Here is a 20,642-nt window from a genome sequence, read left to right on the forward strand (position 1 = left end):
TTTTTTATGCAAGCTGGCCCATGGCCATATAAAATGTTGTCATTTCCACTTAACTTGATATTCTGTATTGACTTTCATACAGAGTCAAAGTTACTCTGCCTAGACAGGAAGTAAATGATTTATCTGAATGTGTGTGTTCTCTATTAGCTCTGATATAACTTACCTCTTACGCAACCTGACTGCTTTTTGCTCAGTTTATTTAAAAAACTGTATTATTTTTATTTACACACACACACACTTTTTAGATACATTTTTATAGGAAGCTTTTATACTACTTGACTAAACATGAGGGTCTTTTGTTGGATATTTTACTACTAGGTCAGTCACTTGGAACTGGTGGACGGTAATGTCAATGTCACCTGGTACAATCTTGATTGGTCACCATAAAGTTCTGCGTCATGGCTGTGGTATCATTAAAGACAGCGAGGACAACAGATACCACAATCTTAATCAAAATCAAAATCAAAATGGAAACCACTGTTTTATCTTTTAATACAAATCCTTTAAGCACAAGTGAGGTCTTCCAGAGAAAATTCTGAAGCCGCTGTTATATAGGACTCACTTTCATTTATTTTGCTCTTTTGCTACTTTGACCCTTTTGACGTCAATTTTTCCTCCTGATCTTTTTGGCTATGACGTAGTGACAGTGCTCATATTTGAAGTCTGGCCATAATCTTTTTGTCTTGTATTTAATTATCTTTTCTCACTTGAACGCTCCCGTCTCCAGTAATTAATGCCTTAGTATTACATTACTTTTTTAACTCCCGAAGGTAGACACTTATGACCTACAACCTTATCCTAATTGCTCTCTTGATCACAGTCTCACAGAAATCAGTGAGAAAGTTTCTCTTTCACCTATATAATTGACTGTGATAATCTAACCCTGTTCATTTTTTCTGGAGTTTAACTGTAATGAAACTTCATTTACTTTCTCTGATCCTTTCATTTTCCTATATAGTTCTTGGGGGAAAAAAAGGAAGGCTTTTTCTCCTTTGAAGAGTCTGTCTGTTCCCCATAATAGATGATATACAGATTATTTTTTGTAAAGTATTTAGAATACTTGTACTTCTAAGCATATTTATAAACAATTAGGTACATCAATTTAAGTGACAAGGCTCAGAGAAAGGACTATACCCAAAAGCTATTTTACATAAACATTAAAGTTGACTCAGGAAAAAAGAAAGAGACAAGCTGTATTCTTCAGGGAGGTCCCACATGTTGGTCATTTAAAGTTCCATTTCGAAAAGAGGGGTCACCACCATGTGCAGCACCCAGATTAAAACTTGGCTATGGCTGCTGCTTGATTATCTAGCAAGACAGACTGAAGTGTTCTGGGGAGAGGCAGAATGGGTATAGTCATCTGCAGCACAATGGTGGTTCTAATGGATTTGAAGAGATTTTCAGAAACCAGTAATTATAACTGGATTTAAAGATTTACAATGAAATCTTACTGTCCATACACAACATATCCAGTTTTTCTGCTTACAATTTTTTGGATGCCCAACCTCTTTAAGAATGACTACTCTAGAAATTGCTATATAGATGTTTAAAATGTTATTTTCTGCACTAGACAGCAATGACCCTTTACTAGCAATGATGCACCTAGAGGTCGGATTTTTTCTGTTTTCTTGCTTGTTTCAAAATCAGTTACACTATAGCACCTCAAAAGAATCAAAAACCTTTTAAGCTGCGCAGTATACTAATAGAGAAGTCAGTCCCTGCCCCACCTATATTTTCATCATTTACTTACCATCCTCCATGTCTTCTTCTGTGTTGTTGTGTCCATCTGCCATCGCTACATTCCCATTGATGACAGGATTTTGGGTAATTCTTGGTGGATCATCTGTATCTCCAGCTATGAAAAACAGAAAACAAAAGAAATTGGCCATGAAATGTATGTTTTGTCTGTACTAGGAAATTTCAAAGTGACAGATTATATCAGAAAAAAGCATGCTTAACTGCTGAATAAGAATATGCATCAGGAAGTTGTACAATTATACCAGTATAATTACAGGCCTATAATGCTGCTGGTAAATTTCCCCATGTAAACAAGAACTTAAAAGGTTCTAGACTGACACAGAACACAGGCATTTGAAGTTATACTTCGAGTAGTAACAAATACATACACTTTCCCATGTGGCACTATATCTCAGTCCAGAACCTGAGTTTACTTAAATATAATACATATGTACTCAGGCTTCTAAATGACTATTACTAATTTGCTTCATAAGGTATTTAATAATAGCAATCCAAAAGTAAACAGGTAGAATAATTTGTACCAAGACTGACTGAATATTTTTTGCTCCATAAAGGATTTAAATCCATGTGAAATAATGTTTAAGTTCTTACTGAAAAAAAAAATAGAAAGAAAAAAAGATCTTATGACATTTCAAAACATTAACATTTAAAAACTACCACCTTGTTATCCAAGATCACCATCATTGTTAAATTTTGATAGTACAGCTGGTTAAAAACAAATGCAAAAAATGCACCTACAAATCTCTCTCAAATCTAAAAAACCCCTGATGTTAAACAACACACACCGTGATTAAAGTAACAAAACAGGCCCTGCAAACCCATAACTTTGTTTCTACTTCCTGCCCACCACAAAAAAACAATACCAATTATTTAATTATGGTAAGAGATTATGCAGAAGACAGTAAATTTCATATCCTAGACATAACTCTGACCTTAAAATCAGGCATGAGTGAGCAAATCCTTTTGCCTACAGGGAGGACGTACTGAATCCTACAAAATTCCTGATAGGCATACGGGTCTCTCCTATGTAGATGTGATCTTAGAATTAGGGCCATAAAATAATTCCAAAAAACATTTTCGGGCCATATCTGTGCTACATAACTGAAATAGTGATAATAGGCTTCTTAGTTTGAACCCAATAAGGAATTTATGCTCAGTTTAGCACTATACTCTAATAAAAGGTTTACTTAACTTAAGAAGCCCTGTTTTCAGGCCTTAAAAATGAATCACTATCATAATTCTGACATTGCTTAATAGGCTGCACAAGAGGAAGAAACTACAATGAAGCATATTCCCTTTTTTATTTACCTATATTACTAAGCTGAGAACGTATCAAACTAAAATACATGTTCCACCTGCAACACCTACATTGAACAGTAAGTACACTGACAATTAGCACACTTCCTACTCCAATCCAGACAATATAAACTAATCCTACACCCAGTACTGGAAGGTCCCTTGTTATAAAGAAGTCAAAGGAACACAAATGAACAAATGTATGCAAATAACAGGAATCAAACATCTTAAAACTTCCTAATCTGCTCACATTGCTTAGTAGGGGCCAACTTTTTTGGCAGGTGTGCCAATAGGTAAGCCCTGCCCCCTACTCAAGTGCCACTCTGATCCTCCTTCACTGCCAGATCTGCCACTCCACTTGCTCTTTCCCCTGTGCTCCTTGTCTTATCTGATGCTCTGCTTTCTGCTCCCTGCCCCATCTGTTGATGCGTTTCCTCTTCCCTGCCAAATCTGCCATGCCACAAAGGGTTTTCTGTGCCACAACTGCACATGTTGACCACTCCTGGCATAACTAACACCAAAGGTGTGTCTATACTGCAAAGGGCCCACACTGTGGCTGGAGTGCCCCTGCTCACTGATGCTCCCTACCCTGGAAACATGCTGGCAATGCCACTACTGTACATCTTTCTGTGACTGCTCAACATCTCAGTCAATGGCATGCTTAAAAATGATACTGCAGCTGCCACATGGGGCAGAGCACTCCACCTTCAGTGTGCTGCTGATGCAGTATAAATATGCCATGACTAATTTTCTACACTCCTACAAAACTAAGTATCAATATTATTTCACGGTAACAAACCACACAGATGTTAATATGCTCAACTCAAGTACGAAGTATGGCAACCATACAGTAGAATCAAGTCTTTATTGTTGTCCATCCTAAAACCGAGGGCCTGATTCTAGCCCATCTATTAGCTGCCCATGTGTGATTATATCCTACCCTTTCAAGCCCCTGAACATCCATTAATGCACTTGTAACACAGCATCATGTTACCCTTAAGACTAAGTCACAAAAAACCTGCAAGGGATAGATCTGGCTTATTACAAAAGGCATGTGTTGGAGAGGTTTTTCAGGGACTCTAGTAGGATGGAACAGGAACTGGGCATAAGAGTTTGGTTACAAATAATTATTATAGGATGCAACTAGTCACTAAATACTGACATTTATATTGGTTAGAAAAGAAATTATTTATCTGACCTAATTAAATAATAATTAAATCTTAGTCTCCAACAAATAATGAAACCACTGGATTTGTCAAAAATAAAAAAAAATCTGAAGAGATTAAACTTCAGTTTGTTTCCTAGCATCCACATAACATGACTGATACCTGACCCAGGAGAGTCATGCAAGGACATCACCTCAGGGTCAATATTAAAATCAAAATAATACAAAGAACAGCTTCAATGTTTTCATTTAGGCAGTTTAGTAAAATTTTATGACAGAATGTCATATATGTTAAATAACCATCCAAAAGGGAGACTGATACCTGAATTTTTATTCATGTATAGTATTAGCATCCCTTATATCCTGTTTCAATTATTACACTTCTTACAGTGGATGTACTGTAGCCAAACCCATAAACACAATGAAAGTACTGACCATTTGGTGGCAAAAGATACCAAGTGAAGCAAACTGCCTTAAAGCGCACACTTTCAAATGTGCATCAAGCTTTGTCTCTCTTATTTCACAAACATGTCTATTAGCTACAGACTATTCAGCACCCTGGACAGAGCTGAACTTGTTTTCAAAACAAGCTGCTCCCAAATTACACTGTCTAGACAGATACATGTTGACTTCTCCCCCTTAAGTACATCCCTGTATAGTTATTTAGACACCTAATGAAAAACTACAACAATATCAGAGACCTTTCATTTTCTAAGAGGACTCCAAGAGCCGCTTGGACAATATCAGTGATGTGTACAATCAGATGACAAATTCACTGATATCCACTGGGAATACCTTGTATTCAAGTCACTGCCCCTAACAAAACCCTCCAAACCCAAATATTTTACATAACTGAAAGCCCCAAGTACACTTTAATTCAACAGAAATCTGGAAATGAAAAGTGGGAAGGAGCAGGGGAGGGAATATCAAACATGATGATACACTTTAAATTTCCCTGCTTATAAAAAAAATAATTTTTAAAAGCGAAACATTAAAAAGGTGGGAAAAGTGACTCCTTGAAACAACTGAAATAAATGTATATTTGAATGTCAGACTGAAAGATTTTAAAAGAAATCTGCCCCTCCATTTCGGCAGCACAAAGCCAAGCAGCAACACAAATGACAAAGTTAATTTTCCCCCTATGTAGAGGGATCTCTACACTCTGCAGTGGATAACACCTACCTACCCCGATTCTGGTATTCCATCCAGAAGTGAGATGAATTTACAGACTGGGCTGCAAAAGAGCTTGAGATACCATTGCTGTACTTGCTCTGTGAATTTAACAAGAGCTTACATGTGTCACCTTTCACAAAAATCAGACTAACCAACCTTCTAGAGAAAACAAATGCGCTGTTAGAGACTGTACGGCCCTATGGCTAAGATACTGGCCTAATATTTGATTCTCAAGCTACAGGTTCTATTCCCAATGCTGTTATGCTCGATTCAGAGGTACAGAACTGAAGTGATTTGCCACACTGTAAGAAGGGAATAAACATCTCTATCTCTTGTAAACCACTCTGAAATCTGCAGATACATTATAATGTTCATTGAGTTTATTGACAAACTCAAGGAATTCTCCAAATCAAAATCACTGAAAGGATCTGAGCATCTCTGAATGGCATATTCAGTACTGTGAACCAATTGTGGAATGCACTAAATTGACATGTACATAACAGTTTCAAATAAGCAACGTCACATTTTCTGTACTGTACTTCTAAGAACTGAAGTTTTATTTACATGATAGTGTACACCTCTGTGAATCTTTTAGTGACAATGGGAGATCAGATCAGACTTAAAATGCAGACTTTATCAAAACAGCTTTCATAAACAAAAAAAGGACCCTCTTCTAAACACCGTATTACTTGGAACTAAGATGAGGCTCTGTCCCCCCCACAATGTGTGGAAAGAAAAGCCTCATTTTGGATTCAAGTACCAGTCTGAGTCAGATGGCTGCTCAGCTCCAGCCTCAGTACGGAGCTTGGGGTTGAAGCCACAGCTGAGCTGCCATTTACTGTGGGCTGGAATGGCTCATTTGTTTGGGGGGGGGGGGGAGGAAGGGGGGGATGACACTTATAAGCTTATTCAAAATCCACACAAAGATGTGTGAATAAGAAAATGTTTTTATTATTCCTGTTTTGTTTAAGTTGATTCAAACTCTTTTCAAGACAGTGCTCTGCATTCTTATAAGCTCTATCACTAGGCAAAGGAAGATGTACAGAAAAGACTAAGGTAGAGACGATTAACCTAGGGAAAACAGTATAGAGAGCTTTTCAAATATTGCAATGGTTAACATAAGAGTTATACACAGATCAGATGTAATGATGTCTTCAACTATCACATCCAAGGAATATTAATCAACTTAAATCCATTTCTCCATGTAATCACAGCATTTTCAAATTACTAGTATTCTTACACACTTCATATTAGAATATATATGTTATCCCTAGACAGAAGGCCTTACACCTAATGCTTGTCAGTAATTTTTAAGATCAATTTCTTTTCAGATGAAGTACCGAAAGGTGATAAATTTGCAGAGGGAGAAGGAAAAGGGTAAAATCTATATCTTATCAAGATTTAAAAGGGTGAGAGGAATGACATTTTCCAGTATCCTCAGGAAAATAAGGGCAACTATAAGGCTCCCACAGGCCAAGAAAAGGATGCAAATAAACACAGTGCCTAAATCACAGGAGTTTTGAGCAGATAAACATACACTGCGGTCCCAGACACCCAGGGTGGATTTGATGCAAATCAATTTAAATCACTGGCCAGGAAGCCTCGATTTAATCAATATTTTCTAAAAAAAAAATGCATTCTAGTTGCATCGTATTAGCTTTAATACCATATTATTTACAACTCAGAGACAGATGTATGTTTCATTTTTAGACAGTACACACTATATACTTTAAAGCAGTGATTTACTCTGATATTTTTTCCAGATTAATATTGCAGCTACATCAGAAAACTGAATTATGATTTCGTTATTTTATTTACCAACGCTGACTGAAGCAGACACTTGTGAAGTCACTGAGACGTGAACTATCTCCAATTCACTAGATTAATCATGGATATTTGAGGATTTTTGCCATGCTGTATTAGGAGGATGTCAAATGAGCACTGCAGCCATATGTTATTAGCTAGGGGCTTCCTTCATTTCTAAATTTCTTACCATCTTTGATTTTTTTCTCTCTTTTACAGCCTGGCAAGCCTATTACCATGCTAAGTTTTCCCTTCTACCATACTATTCCTCCACTAAATCTCAAATCAATGGAGAGCCTATACTCAGAATCTTATCCCTCAAGTAATGGAATAGTCTGCTCAAAATGTTTCTTTTTTTCAACTGCCCCTCCCTTCTTGCATTTATCTCCAGACTCTTTCTCCTTGCCCAGATCTACTCCACCCCCAACAATCCTCTATTCATTTAACTTCATGAAACTTTGCATACACAAACTTACAGAGAACCAAGAGAGCTGCTGGGTAGGTAATCAGGTCTGTTATCTCTCATCTCCATATACAGGTTTCCTTCCCTCACATTATGCTATACCTGCGTTCCTGGAGAACGATGCATAACTCAAATTTCCACAAAGGGAACACACTTTACAATGTAATAAATAGGGATACGTTCCAAGACCTCAACTGTACTGACCTGACCCCCAGACTCATTTCTACCACTTTTACAAGACAACTTTGGTACTCAACAACAGCAAAGAGGGGTAGGAGATAAGCTAGCGGGATGCTTAGAAGCCATAATGGGGACAGCAACTACAGAAACACATGTTGCAGACAATGAGTGAGAAACACAGATCCATACAAACTGTATTTTGGTGTGTGTCACTCCCACAATGCACCGCACAAAGCAACTGACTGTAGGCTTCCACCACACAGATCGCATAAGAGTGAATTTACCTTGCATATAAAATTAATTTTTGGTATAAAAAGGGTCATTGCATAAGAGCAAATTTGCACACACAGAACCCACATAAAGTGAGGGAACCCTGTACTGCTGTTAACAAGGAGGTTCTCTTTGGAAACGCAGTTTGAGAACTGAAACTAACCATCACAGAGATGCTTAATGGGGTCTTCGAGACTGAGCACTGAGTTCCACTGGGTAGAGTGATTTTCTTTAATCTTTACTAATCTGTAGAAGAGCCTCTGGGAATACCATAAAATTGGGCCCCTAATATAGTCCATGGCCTGTTTGACCTATTTATAAAATTTTCTAAAAAGTTTACATGAATATACCGTCTCAAATAGTACATAATTGGAAGTTATAGTCTGTATTCCATTATAATATCTTTGAGCTTTAACATATTAAAATTATCTCTATATACATTTATTTTTTAAAGCCTCTTAAAAAAAATAAAAAGATAAATAAAAAAAGATTTAAATAATCAGATTTTTTTTAAATAGTTGATTTTTATCCACCCTGCAGACAACAAACCATGTCACCTGCCCAGTACCTTAACTCTTCTAGTCACACACCAGTCTATCTAGTTTTAATTACATCTTCAGTTACATTAAAAGTATTATCTATTACAATCAACCGGGACTCTTAACATCAACCATGTAAGTGAACAGAATGGAGGAAAAAAAAGTATTTAAAGAAAGGGCATTAAGGCCAACTGTTAAACCATTCCTGTAAGTATTAGGGGTGCACCAATAGAGATTTTTGGGACTGATACTAATCCTATTTCTGATATCAGCCCAGCAGCTTGAAGCAGTGTCCAGCTGGTAAGTCTGTTGTGGTGGAAGGGGAGGGGAAAGGGAAGGGGCGTGAGGAGGGGCAGACTGAAGCCCCTGTGGTGAAAAGGGGGGGGGGGGGGGAAGGGCTGGGACAGGTGCTGCCCAGCTGGTATCAGGCAGCTTGTCGGGGGGGGGGGGGGGGGGGGGGGGGGGGGGGGGGGCAGCTCCCACCACTGCATGCATCCCAGGGGGGGCATGGGAGCCGGTGCTGCGTGAGGGTCTTCCTGGTGGAGGGGGTGTGTGTGTGTGTGTGGGGGGGGGGGGGGGGGGCCGGTTAGGGTCACTTCCAACTCTCCACCCCCCCCACCCCTGGCCGCCACTTTCCCGCTCACCCGCCAGCTGCTTTGCACCCCATGGCTCCCATACCTACTATACCCCCCCCCACACACATCCCCACAAACCCCCATACCCACCAACCCACAACTCCCCACAAGACCCACATACCCATGCACACAATATACAAGACTGCATTTTGAGCTGCAGCCACCCCAGAATTCACCGTAGCCCCCCCAATCCCTCCTCCCAGTGCTGCCGCTCAGCCCAGCCCCCTACACGAAGAGCTTAGCATAGCCCCAGACCCAGCCTGCACTGCCCCTCACAGATCTGGGGCACATACCTCCCCCCCGCCCAGCCCTCTCGGGGTGTGTAGTGGTGGAGGTTGTCCCTCACTCCCCACACCCTCCAGACAAGCCACAACTCTGACCCATGCCCACTCTGCCTGGGCAGTGCCTGCCCCAGCCCCACTCCCTCCCTCACCTGCCACCAGGGACTTGGGTGGGAGCATGGGGAGTTGCATGGTATTAGGGGCCAGGCAGCCCTGATCAGTGCCACCATATGAGGATCTGGGGACTCGTACACTCCAGGGATTCTGAGGGATCCTCCCACACTCCCCTGCATCCCCCTCTACACATTCCCACCCCCTCCCACACTCCATAACCCCCCTTCCCACCCTCCACCATACTCACACATGCACACAATTCTCACAGGCCTCCCACATACCCCACCCCTACCATACCCATACATACACCACGCACACCTTCTCGCATACCCCCTACTCCCCAGCCACACCCCCAAAAATACTCCCACATAAACCCCCTTACCCCACACACAATATACAAAAGTATGACTATATTTTGAGCTATTATGCAATTGTCTCTATGTACACTACACAAATGTACATAAATCAGGACAATGTTTTGGAATAAAAATTTAAAATGTTATAGTAAGTATTTAATTTTTTTAGTTCATAAATTTGTTTTTTCCCCCCCGTGATTTCAAGATGGCACCCCTGACCTCACTTCCCAAAAGGAGTACTACTGGGGCAAGGGGAGGAACTTCAAGTGGCAAACATCAGGGGTCAGACTTCTGGTCCCAAGATGGTGACCAAGGACAGGGCCTCTGTGAAGGGGTGGGGCCACCCTTGCAGCCCTAGACAGCTCACCAAAACTTGTTTAACAATCTTTCAGCCAAAATAATTGCTCATCCCTCACAAAGCTACCCACCTTCCTAAACTACTGTACTACAAAACAGTATTTGCAGTGTTAATATGCAAGACCATTCTGGGGTTCTCTTTATAGCTTAGACATTCTATTAGGTAGCTTCTAAATGGGAGGGATGTTCAATATTGATAGGCTATGATAGGGGTTAACATAAAAGTAAGACAGCATTTCATTCTGGTTTACTTGAAATGAGACAGAATGCTGAAATGAGACGAAACTTTTATTAATGCACCCAATCAGCAAGGAACTAAAACAGGGGCGGGCAATTATTTCAGGTGCAGGGCTGCTTACAGAGTTTTGTCGAAGGCTGCATAGGTAGCCCTGCCCCTTGGTCACCATCTTGGGACCACAAGTCCCACCTTAACCTTTGACCTTTGCTGCTGGAAGTCCCACCCCTTGCCCCTGGAAGTACTCCTTTGGGGAAGAGGTTTGCCATCTTAGGGGGAAAAACCCCAAATTATATACTAAAAATCAAAACACCCATAATAATAAATTTTAATTTAATTTTTAAAAAAATATATTATTTTGATCTGATTTGTGGGCGTTTGTGCTGTATATGTAGAAGTGACTGCATAAAAGCTCAAAATGCAGTCTTACTCGCATATTGTGTGGGGTTTGTGGGGAGATGCATGTGTGTGTGTGGTATAGTAGATATGGGAGCCACAGGGTGCAGAGCAGCTGGCAGGTAAGCGGCGGGGGGGGGGGGGGGGGGGGGGAGAGGAGGGGAAGGAGTTGAAAGTGAGCGGGCATGTGGGAGCAAGGACTCTGCAGGGCCCAGAGCAGGGTGGTAGGAGCATTGGATGCAGGCTGGCAAGGGTTCCCAACCTTTTTATACTGCAGACCTGCAAACTGTAAAATTTACAAATTTAAATTTAATTTTGGGGGAGGGGAGGTTGCGAGGATTGGATGGGGTTGGGGCACTGGCGGACCCTGCTCAGTGGAGGGGGCTGTACAGGCAGTGGCCCAGGGGGACCCAGCTGGGGCTGCCAGGGAAGAAGGGGCTGCCTTTCCTAGGAGCAAACAGCAGAGCCGCCATCCCGTCCTCTGTCCCCGGTATTTTCCTGCTTGCATCCCCCTGCTCCCAGCCGTGGACGGGGTGAGGGGTCCTGTCTGGCCTGACATGGGCTCTGATGCACAGGTAGCAGCTTACCAGGTGGCAGAAGTGGGACAGGGAGCACAGAGCTAGCTAACTCTCTCCTGGGGCTGCCCCACTGCCGACACATAACTACCGGTGGCAGAAGCCACAGCTACCATCCAGCTGCTGCACGCCTGCTTGCTCCGAGCTCCACCTGCTCCAGCCCCATGGCACAGGCAAGGACTGTGAGCATCCTCAACCCCGCATGCCCTGCACTCACCCATCCAGGCTGCAGAGAGGTGGTGGGCAGGGAACAAGCTGCTGCTCAGCACAGGGGAAAAGTGGCCCCTCCCCCTCCTGCCACCAGTGTTCCCTGCGGCAGCTGTCCAGAGCCCACCTCGGGCTGTCCTGCCTCTCCACCATGTCCCCGCTGGCTATGGGGCAGTGGTGGCAACAGAAAGTAGGCACAGGCAACCCTGCGTGGGCTCCAAGTGGCTGTCACAAGGAGTGCCAGTGGCAGGAGGGGGAGCGGCCACTTTTCTACCATGCTCAGCTGCAGTTTGTTACTTGTCACTGCTGTCAGCCTAGGCCCCGCAGCAGCAGGGCACAAACTCCTGCTGGGGTGAAGGAAAGCGCTCCCCGCTCCTCACTGACACTGGGCAGTGTTTGCTGGGGAAACCTACACCATGCTAGGCTCTGCTGCAGCTCCTCTACCACTGGCTCTGTGCTGACCAGTGCAGCTGTTCCACATGGCCACTGCTGCCATGATGGACAGCACAGAGCTGCCAGCAAAGGAGCCACAGCCAACCGGGCTCTGACAGACTGCCCAGGGGTGGCAGTGGGTGCTTTTCCCTCATGTTCACCTGCAGTTCACTTGTCACCACTGCTGCCAGCCTGGGCCCCACAGTGGCTCTGGGCTTGCCCAAAGGGCTCAGAGGCAGCGGGGCACAAACTACTGCTGGGGTGGGAGAAAAGCAGCCCCTCCCCTCACACCACCAGTGCTCCTTAAGGCAGCTGCTTGGAGCCCATGTGGGGCTGCCTGTGCCAGCTCTCTGTTGCCACCGCTGACCCACAGGCAGCAGGTATGCAGCTGAGAGGCAGGACAGCCTCGTGTGGGCTCTGGGTGGCTGCTGCAGGGAGCGCCGCCAGGAGGGGGAGGGGCCATTTCCCCCACACACTCTGAGCAGCAGTTTGTTCCCCACCCACCACTGCTGCTCAGCCCAGACGGGCGAGTGTGGGGCATGGGGTTGGGGCTGCTTGTGATTATTCCCTCCGTGCTGCAGGGCCAGGAGCAAGTGGGCACACAGCAGCCAGGTGGGAGCCATGCCGGTGCCCCGGGCCGACCAGCACCGGCAGGGCTCAAAGTGGGAAACGGGAGTGCAGGGTCCCAGCTGACTGGGGGTCTATGGAGCTGGGCCATCTCCCCTCTTTTCCTACTGGCATGGTGCAGCCCAGCTCCACAGACCCCTGCCAGCCCGCCCCTGTGCTCCTGCTGCCCCAGGACACTGGCTTGGGCCTCACACTCCTGCTCCCTTCCATTCTCCCTGCCCCCGCTGCCACTTTCTCCGAGTTTCCTGCCTGCCCCCTACCCACTTCTTACCTGAGTTTCCCATCACGGCAGGAAGGTATGAACAGCACCATGGTCCCAGGTCAGAAGCCCCTTCTAGGCAGGGGTGTCCAGCTGTGGGGTTGGGGCCAGGCGAGTCCTGTTATTGCAGTAGCTTGCTGTGGCTTCCCTTAGGTCCTAGTGCCCCAGCTGCTGTCATCTTTGACAGGTGGCTGGGAGCAACTGAATATTAATTTTCTAAGTTTTTTTTTTTTTTTTTAAGAGGCCCTGCAGGCCAGGTATGACTCTATTTTGCCCACCCCAAACTAAAAACTGTCCAGCTAGTTCTTGGATGTATTAAACACCAATGTAACGTCAAAGCACTTTACACATACAAATTGCATATGCCATATATTCTATGGATATACTACATTTAACCAAGACTAGTCCTGGAGAACACAGGCAAAATGTGGAGAAGAAAAGAGTGGGTGCAACAGGTACTGAGCTACCATGGTGATAGTCATGGTGTAAAGAACAAGTGAAACTGTTCCTCTTGCAATATTGTCTATGGTATCATGGAAGCTGTAGATCAGTGGTTCTCAATGTTTTTAGATTCAAAGTACCCCTCTGCTCCCTCCCATCAGACTCAAAGCACCAGATGCCAGTTCTTAGCTTTCACTCATTTCTTGACTATGGAAAATAGAGCGATTCTTCTGTTGGAAAGAACTCAGACCACAACAGGTCAGAATTTTTTGACACCATGAATTCCTGTTAAAAATCTCTGGCTTGTGAATCATGTGTAGGTTCACACTTAACAGTGGTACTATTGTCTGGCACCCTGCAACATCTTTAAAAGGATCTCGTGTCACCCTGCTGAGAAACTCTGGTGTAGAAGCATGGGTCAGCAACCTATGGCTCACAGGTAGATCCATGGCTGCTCAGATAAATAAGGAGCGCACTTCAGCTTGAGCAGCACCCCCAGGGTCCTACTGTTTGCCTTCTTTTCATTTATTTCATCTGCAGTATCTGCTTCCTTACAAGCAACAATGTGCATTGACAGATGGCTGCCAACCCTTGGTGTAAATACTTCTTTGCTATGGACAGTGTTTGATCTATAGTTTTAAACTATTCAATTGTTAGATATAGAAGCTAAGGAATGGCCCTAATGAAAAACAATGCTGTTAATTATGTTACGTGCATCACTTACTACCTATCATGAACCCTAAGAGGAATGAAGCACATTCATGTTATGTTTACTTGCTGCAGATTAAGGGCTAAACAGGTTTATCTTTACATAAGAATGTGTATATATATTTTGAGGTCAGGTCTTTTGGGATTTATTTTAAAAAGAAAGCCTCATGGAATAGCTATTGTTGAGAATTGCTACCAGAAAATTAAAATTAAGAAGTAAACAATAAAATTAAACTGATAATCTCACGTAGACTGAAGCCATGGAGCATGCCTCAAGCGTACTCATGGCAATTTAAGAATGATGGCACAAGGAAAATGTTTTTGCTAGTTCAAAAGCAGTAACAATGTGCTGCATCTGCCAGGAACAGGCTAAAATGCACGTTTGGTTTCATACAAACACCCTGACAAATATCAGACTCAAAAGATGGACCATGGCATGCACAGTAAATTTCTAGACCTAGAAGCTACAGTTGAGTTTAACGTAGTTTCTTTACAGAAGCTGTAAACCTAAAAAAACCCCAACCCCAACACAGGACCGTATGAAGTAATGACATATCAGGATGCAATGCCTCTCAATGAAAGTTACTCACAAGACAGACTTCATGAATACACATGGGGGTTTTTTTTGCTAATTCAGTGTATCCTCCTACCTCTGTCCTCCCTCACGTATGTCCAAACACAGAAAAAGGGTGACGAGGTCTACCAAAAGCTAGCAGTGCTGTGAGCTCCCTTCTGCCTTTGAAAAGAAGGACTTATTTTTTCTTAAGTTCCATACCTCAGGGCTAGGGACAGAAATGACACACAAACCAGCCTAGGTGATTGGAACCTGGTTCAAATCTGTAACACCACAGAAATTCAGTGTGCAAAAACTGCTTTCAAAATGGCCAAAACCAGACTCAACTGATTTAGGTTAAATAGGTTTATTGAACTTCTGACCTACCCCCCACTTCAGATTCAAGTTAGCTCAGTCTTCCAAGCATCCTAGGATGCTTTGAACCTCTCCCACAACCACCCTATCATAGGGTGAGCAGGCTAGCCTTGGCCCAAGCTGTCTGCTCCAGCTGAGCAGGGACACATGGCTCCAGTGCCACCGCCCTGCCCCCACAACCAGCTTCTGATCTGGGCCACTGCAGGCATGTGGCTGCATTTCCAAAATCAAGTGAACGTCTGTTCACTTGTTTATCAATTCAAACTTCACAGCTTAAACTAACCTGCAAAGATTGACTCAATTCAGCCTTGGGCTTTTTGACTGTTTGTACTTAGACCAGATATTAGACAGACCAGCTGTTCCAGAAAAGTGCATGGGATATCATAAGCCTTAGTACTTCTCTAAAGCTGAAGAAAAAGTTAATTTTTTTCAATATTTCTTTTAAAATGAAACATACAGGAGTGATGGGAAAGAACTAATGTACTTTTGTTTCCATCTAGCATGGCTGTGACCTGAAGGCTCTGCAGCAGTTAGGTGAAGCACTTCATGCTACCTATGCCTAATAATTCCCCAATCCTCCAAGGAGAATGGTATTTTAAAAAAACCCTACAAAAATTGCTCACAGGGCCAAATCAAACTTTTAGCAAACAATTACTAAAGAATGCAAGTATCCAGTAAAAACACGACAGCAGAGTCCTGGAACTGCCAGGTAGTCGAAGAGTACGAAAGGGCTGTGGTAACATTCCTAATGACTGGAGAAGGACTGAAACTGATTTCCTTCAACATCAATCTACATAATATGTAATCCAGGTTGAGCTTTCAGCAATTCTCTCCAGACTTTTCTCGATTACTTGAAAGAATCATACCTTATATTATTATATCCTTTTGAAGCAGCCTGAAGGAGCTAAGAGGTAATACTGCTTGAGATATTAAGTTCTTTTTTTAATTCCAAAGAGAAATTCACAAAGATATGCAAATACACAAAAATTGGCTTTTAAAATGTGTTTTAAAAGTGTAAAGAGGTGATTAACTGTGACATTTTTGCCCGTGTGTTACTACTGCTTGAAGATATCATTTGAAAACCTAAACTGCCATTTATAACATCACATCACATTAGCCAAAACCCTAAAATACAAATCTGGTAATTGACTATTCCTTCCTCTATCACCTCTTTCCCAGCAAATAAGTGCAATTCAAATATGGGATGCAAGAATGCTCTCAGTTTAAATTGATTGTGATAAATATTTTAATCTGCTTTTGGACAGGTTAAATACTCCTGATGGTGTAAAGGGGAGAGAAGAAAACATTATGAAACTTATGGAGACTATTCCTGAAGGTGCAGAGGTAATACATACCCTAAATACACTCAGTTTTCAGCTGAGCAGATTTTTAAACTAAGACGCATCAAAGCAAAGGTTTCCCACCTTCCAGATGCAAGCACTGGCTTATTCTGGTAGAATTATCCTTTTCATTAACATGGTAAAAAAGTTAATTTTTTGTCCTCATCTGCAGATGATGAAAACCATTATTTGGCAGAACAAAGAAGAAAGGAAATGTAACCTTCAGCACTCTGAGTGGAATTTGTTTTTAATCTTTAATAAAAAAGTAGCAAAGTGAAATGGAAAACTAAAGAAAAAGATTTTGTAATATGATTTTTTCCAGTTGTCAAGATACCATCTAAGAGACAAAGTAATTCAACTAAAATGTTAAAGAAAAACAGTAATAGGTAAGAGATTGAAACAAAGTTGGGCTGTGGGAAAGAAGAGTGGATAAACATGTAGGAGCCAAAGACCATACATATCTGTGTCTGCGTTCTGACACTGATGTAAATTGTTGGTATAGGTTATATCTGGCAGAAGTTTCCATTACTTGTAAAAATGATGTAGTTTGTATATACAGCAAAGTGGCTTTTTTTTCCTATTAGTAGAGTGGCTCATTTGCTTTTGTTTTATATTGTTCTGTTCTCTTCTGAGGCTCTACAATTCCTTCCAATTTCAGTACAGACTACAAAAGTTGTAGCTTGATGAGTCTCTCTAAACTGGAAAGTGTAAAGAATTATAAGCATCCCAAAAGACAGCAGTATCCAAAGAGGAATTAGGAGCATGAAGCAGCTTTCAGATGAAGGAAAGGCCCATGGTCATCGGTAAAAGAACTGGTATCTTAGGAAGACATAAAAGGCTATTCATCTTGCACCGATGATATAGCGTATTAAATGACAGTAAAATAAGTAACAGAGGGTATATCTACACATGGAATTAATGAAACAGCACCAATTTGAGCCAGGGTGTAGAAGGCCCCTTGCTGACGGGGTGCAATTTACGTTCCCGGTCACTGTCTACACGTGCATTTCAGCACAGCAAAGTACTCTACCATAAGACAGTACTCTCCCCAACAGTATGACACTATTGCAGAGTTAATTAGGTTATTGTGTCCTAATGCTGGCGCTTGCATAGGCTGTGATGCTTAACTGCAGAGCTGATTAGTCTACTTCACAATATGGTACACATGTAGATGCACCCCGAGATGACTTTTCTGAGAGGAGTTTCATACTGAGGCATGCTTTGGTGGGGAGACATTTCCAAATGAATAATGCAGGTAGAGTGGGATCCAAAATAACCTGGTTAAATGGTACAGAATCAATCAAATAACATTTAATAAGAACAAGTACACAATCCTACATTTGAGATGGAACAATTGCACACACAAATATAGACTGCAGGAAAGGACCTGGGATTTATAGAATACCATAAAGTAAGTATGAGCGTGCTCTTTCTGCAAAAAAAAAAGTCCAATAATATGCTAGGAGTTGGCTGATGTGATTGTAGTCACTGGCCATTATCTTTGAAAACTTGTGGTGATTGGGAGAGGTCTTGGACTACTGGAAAAAAGGGAAATAATAGTGCCCATCACCAAGAAAGAGAAGGAAGAGGAATTACAGACTGGTCAGCCTCACCTTAGTCCCTGGAAAAAACATGGAGCAGGTCCTTAAGGACACCATTTCTAAGCTCTTGGAAGAGAAGAAAGTGATTGGGAACAGTCAGCATGGATTCACCAAAGGCACGTCATGCCTGACAAACCTGACTGCCTTCTATGACGAGATGACTGGCACTGTAGATCAGTGAAGAACAGCAGATGTGATCTATCTCGACTTTAGCAAGGCTTTGGATAGTCACCCACAATATTCTCGCAAGCAAGCTAAGGAAGTAGGGATTGGATGAATGCACTGTAAAGGTGGACAGAAAGCTATCTGGATCATCAGGCTCAAAGGGTCAATGTCTAGTTGTCAACCAGTATCAACTGGAGTGCCCCAAGGGTCAGTCCTGGGGCTGGTTTTGCTCAATAGCTTCTTCAGCAATCTGGAAGATGGGATGGAGTGCACCCTCAGCAAGTTTGCAGGGGGTACCAAGCTGGGCAGGACAGCAGATACACTGAAAGGTAGGGCTAGAATTCAGAGAGACTTTGGTAAATTAAAGGATTGGACCAAAAGAAATCTCATGAAGTTTAATGAGGACACGTATAAAGTCCTGCACTTAGGACAGAACAATCCCATGCACTAGTACAGGATGGTGACCAACTGGCTAAGCAGCAGCTCTGCAGAAAAGGACCTAGGGGTTACAGTGGACAATAAACTGAATATAAGCTAACAGTGTGCCCTTGTTGCAGAGAAGGCTAACAGCATATTAGGTTGCATTAGTAGAAAGGCTGCTAGCAGATTGAGGGAGGTGATTATTACCCTCTATTTGGCACTGGTAAAGCCACATCTGGAGTACTGTGTCTAGCTTTGGGGCCCCCACTTCATAAAGGATGTGGACAAATTGGAAAGAGTCCAGTGGAGGGCTACAAAAATGGTAAGGGGCTCGGGCACATGATCTCTGAGGAAAGGCTGAGGGAAGCAAGCTTATTTAGTCTGGAGAAGAGAAGACTAAGGAGGAATTTAATAGAAGCTGTCAGCTACCTGAATGGTGGTTCCAAAGGAGGGAGCTAGACTTACTCAGTGGTGGCAGATAACAGAACAAGGTACAATGGTCTCAAGCTGCAACAAGGTAAGTTTAGGTTAGATGTTAGGAAAAACTCATGAGGGTAATAAAGCACTGGAATAGGTTACTGACAGAGGTTGTGCAATCTCCATCCTTAGGTGTTTAAGATTTTTGGGTAGATAAAGCCTTGGCTGGGATGATAAAGTAGGGGGAGGTCCTGCTTTGAGCAGAGGGTTGGACTAGATGACCTCCCCCAAGGTCTCTTCCAACCCTAATTTTTTTTTTAAATGATTCTATGATGCACCTGCTCTATTCAACATTGGTGAGGCCTCACTTGGAATAGTGTGTCCAGTTTGGGGGCCTCTCTTTTCAAGAAAGACATAGGTAAATTAGAAAGTGATCAAGTCCTAGGAAACATTGCTTATTAGGAAAATATGAAAAAACTAGGAATATTTAGTTTGGATAAAAGATGACTGACAGGATTTAATATGAGTTTTTAAAATACCTAAAGGGTGATTATAGTGATAGACTGACTATTCTTTGTGGCTGCAGGGGACAGAACTAGGAACAGTGGTATCAAATTGTAGTATGGGAATTTAAGTTGGGCATTAAAAAAATCCTGGTTATAAGGGGGTGGGGGACAGCATGTTAAAAAAAAAAAAAAAAATGTAACAAGCAGAGAGGCTGTGGAATCTCTAACGCTGGAAATTAAGAGAAGATTAGAAAGACACTTGGCTGAGAGGGTTTAGTCAGGGGTGATCCTATGTTGAGCAGGGGGTTGAACTAGATGACCTCCTAAGGTCCATAAAAACTCTACTGTTCTGTGATTCTACAATTACCACCTCATGACAATTAAATCAATAGTACAGAAGTGCTATTGTTTTGCAGGTGTGGCAAATACACTGCACAATAACTGAGCAAACAGTGTGCTGAAATCACCATTTATCACGCTAATCACAATGATCCCACTGTTACCTGTTGTCATTCCACCTGTTTGTTTAGATTGCAATGTCCTGGGGGCACACACTGTATTTTCTTATTATGGGACTGTGGACAACAGGGCCCTGAAGGACTAACTCAACACACTGATGTTGGCAGGTGATCTCAAGAAGTGCACTGTTGAGAAGTATTTCTTAGTTTACTTTTCTCCCACAAGGCAAGATGATATGGTTAAGTAAATGACAATTACTGTCCTAGAAATCACCCAAACTTGTAGTAGGAAAAAAACCCCAAGACAACTGCTATTGGTTATACTAAAAATAAGAGAGTTACAAGCATTACATCAAAAACCAGTATTCATTGTATAGGTTTTCTTATAAGAGGTGGGAACTCCAAACTTATAGTAGTATGTTCTAAAAGTTACACACATGAGCTATATGGCAAGCATTAGACCTGTATTAGCTTCTCTTTCAGGTGCATCAACAAGGTGAAAGATTAGTGAAGAGGCTTTGGCAAGTTGCAAGTCCT

At 42.4% G+C, this 20,642-nt stretch overlaps 1 protein-coding gene across 1 annotated transcript in view; it reads right to left on the reverse strand.

The window, feature by feature from the left end:
• USP7 (ubiquitin specific peptidase 7) overlaps positions 1 to 20,642 on the reverse strand; it is a 100,470-nt gene that overhangs the window by 57,592 nt on the left and 22,236 nt on the right. Inside the window, exon 2 of the mRNA XM_090023120.1 lies at positions 1,751 to 1,855. Within this exon, the coding sequence (XP_089879246.1) occupies positions 1,751 to 1,855 (105 nt within the window). The remainder of the gene's footprint in view (positions 1 to 1,750; positions 1,856 to 20,642) is intronic.

The sequence above is a fragment of the Crocodylus siamensis genome, chromosome 12, assembly GCF_052110815.1.
Source record: "Crocodylus siamensis isolate JL-2025a chromosome 12, ASM5211081v1, whole genome shotgun sequence".
NCBI lineage: Eukaryota > Metazoa > Chordata > Crocodylia > Crocodylidae > Crocodylus > Crocodylus siamensis.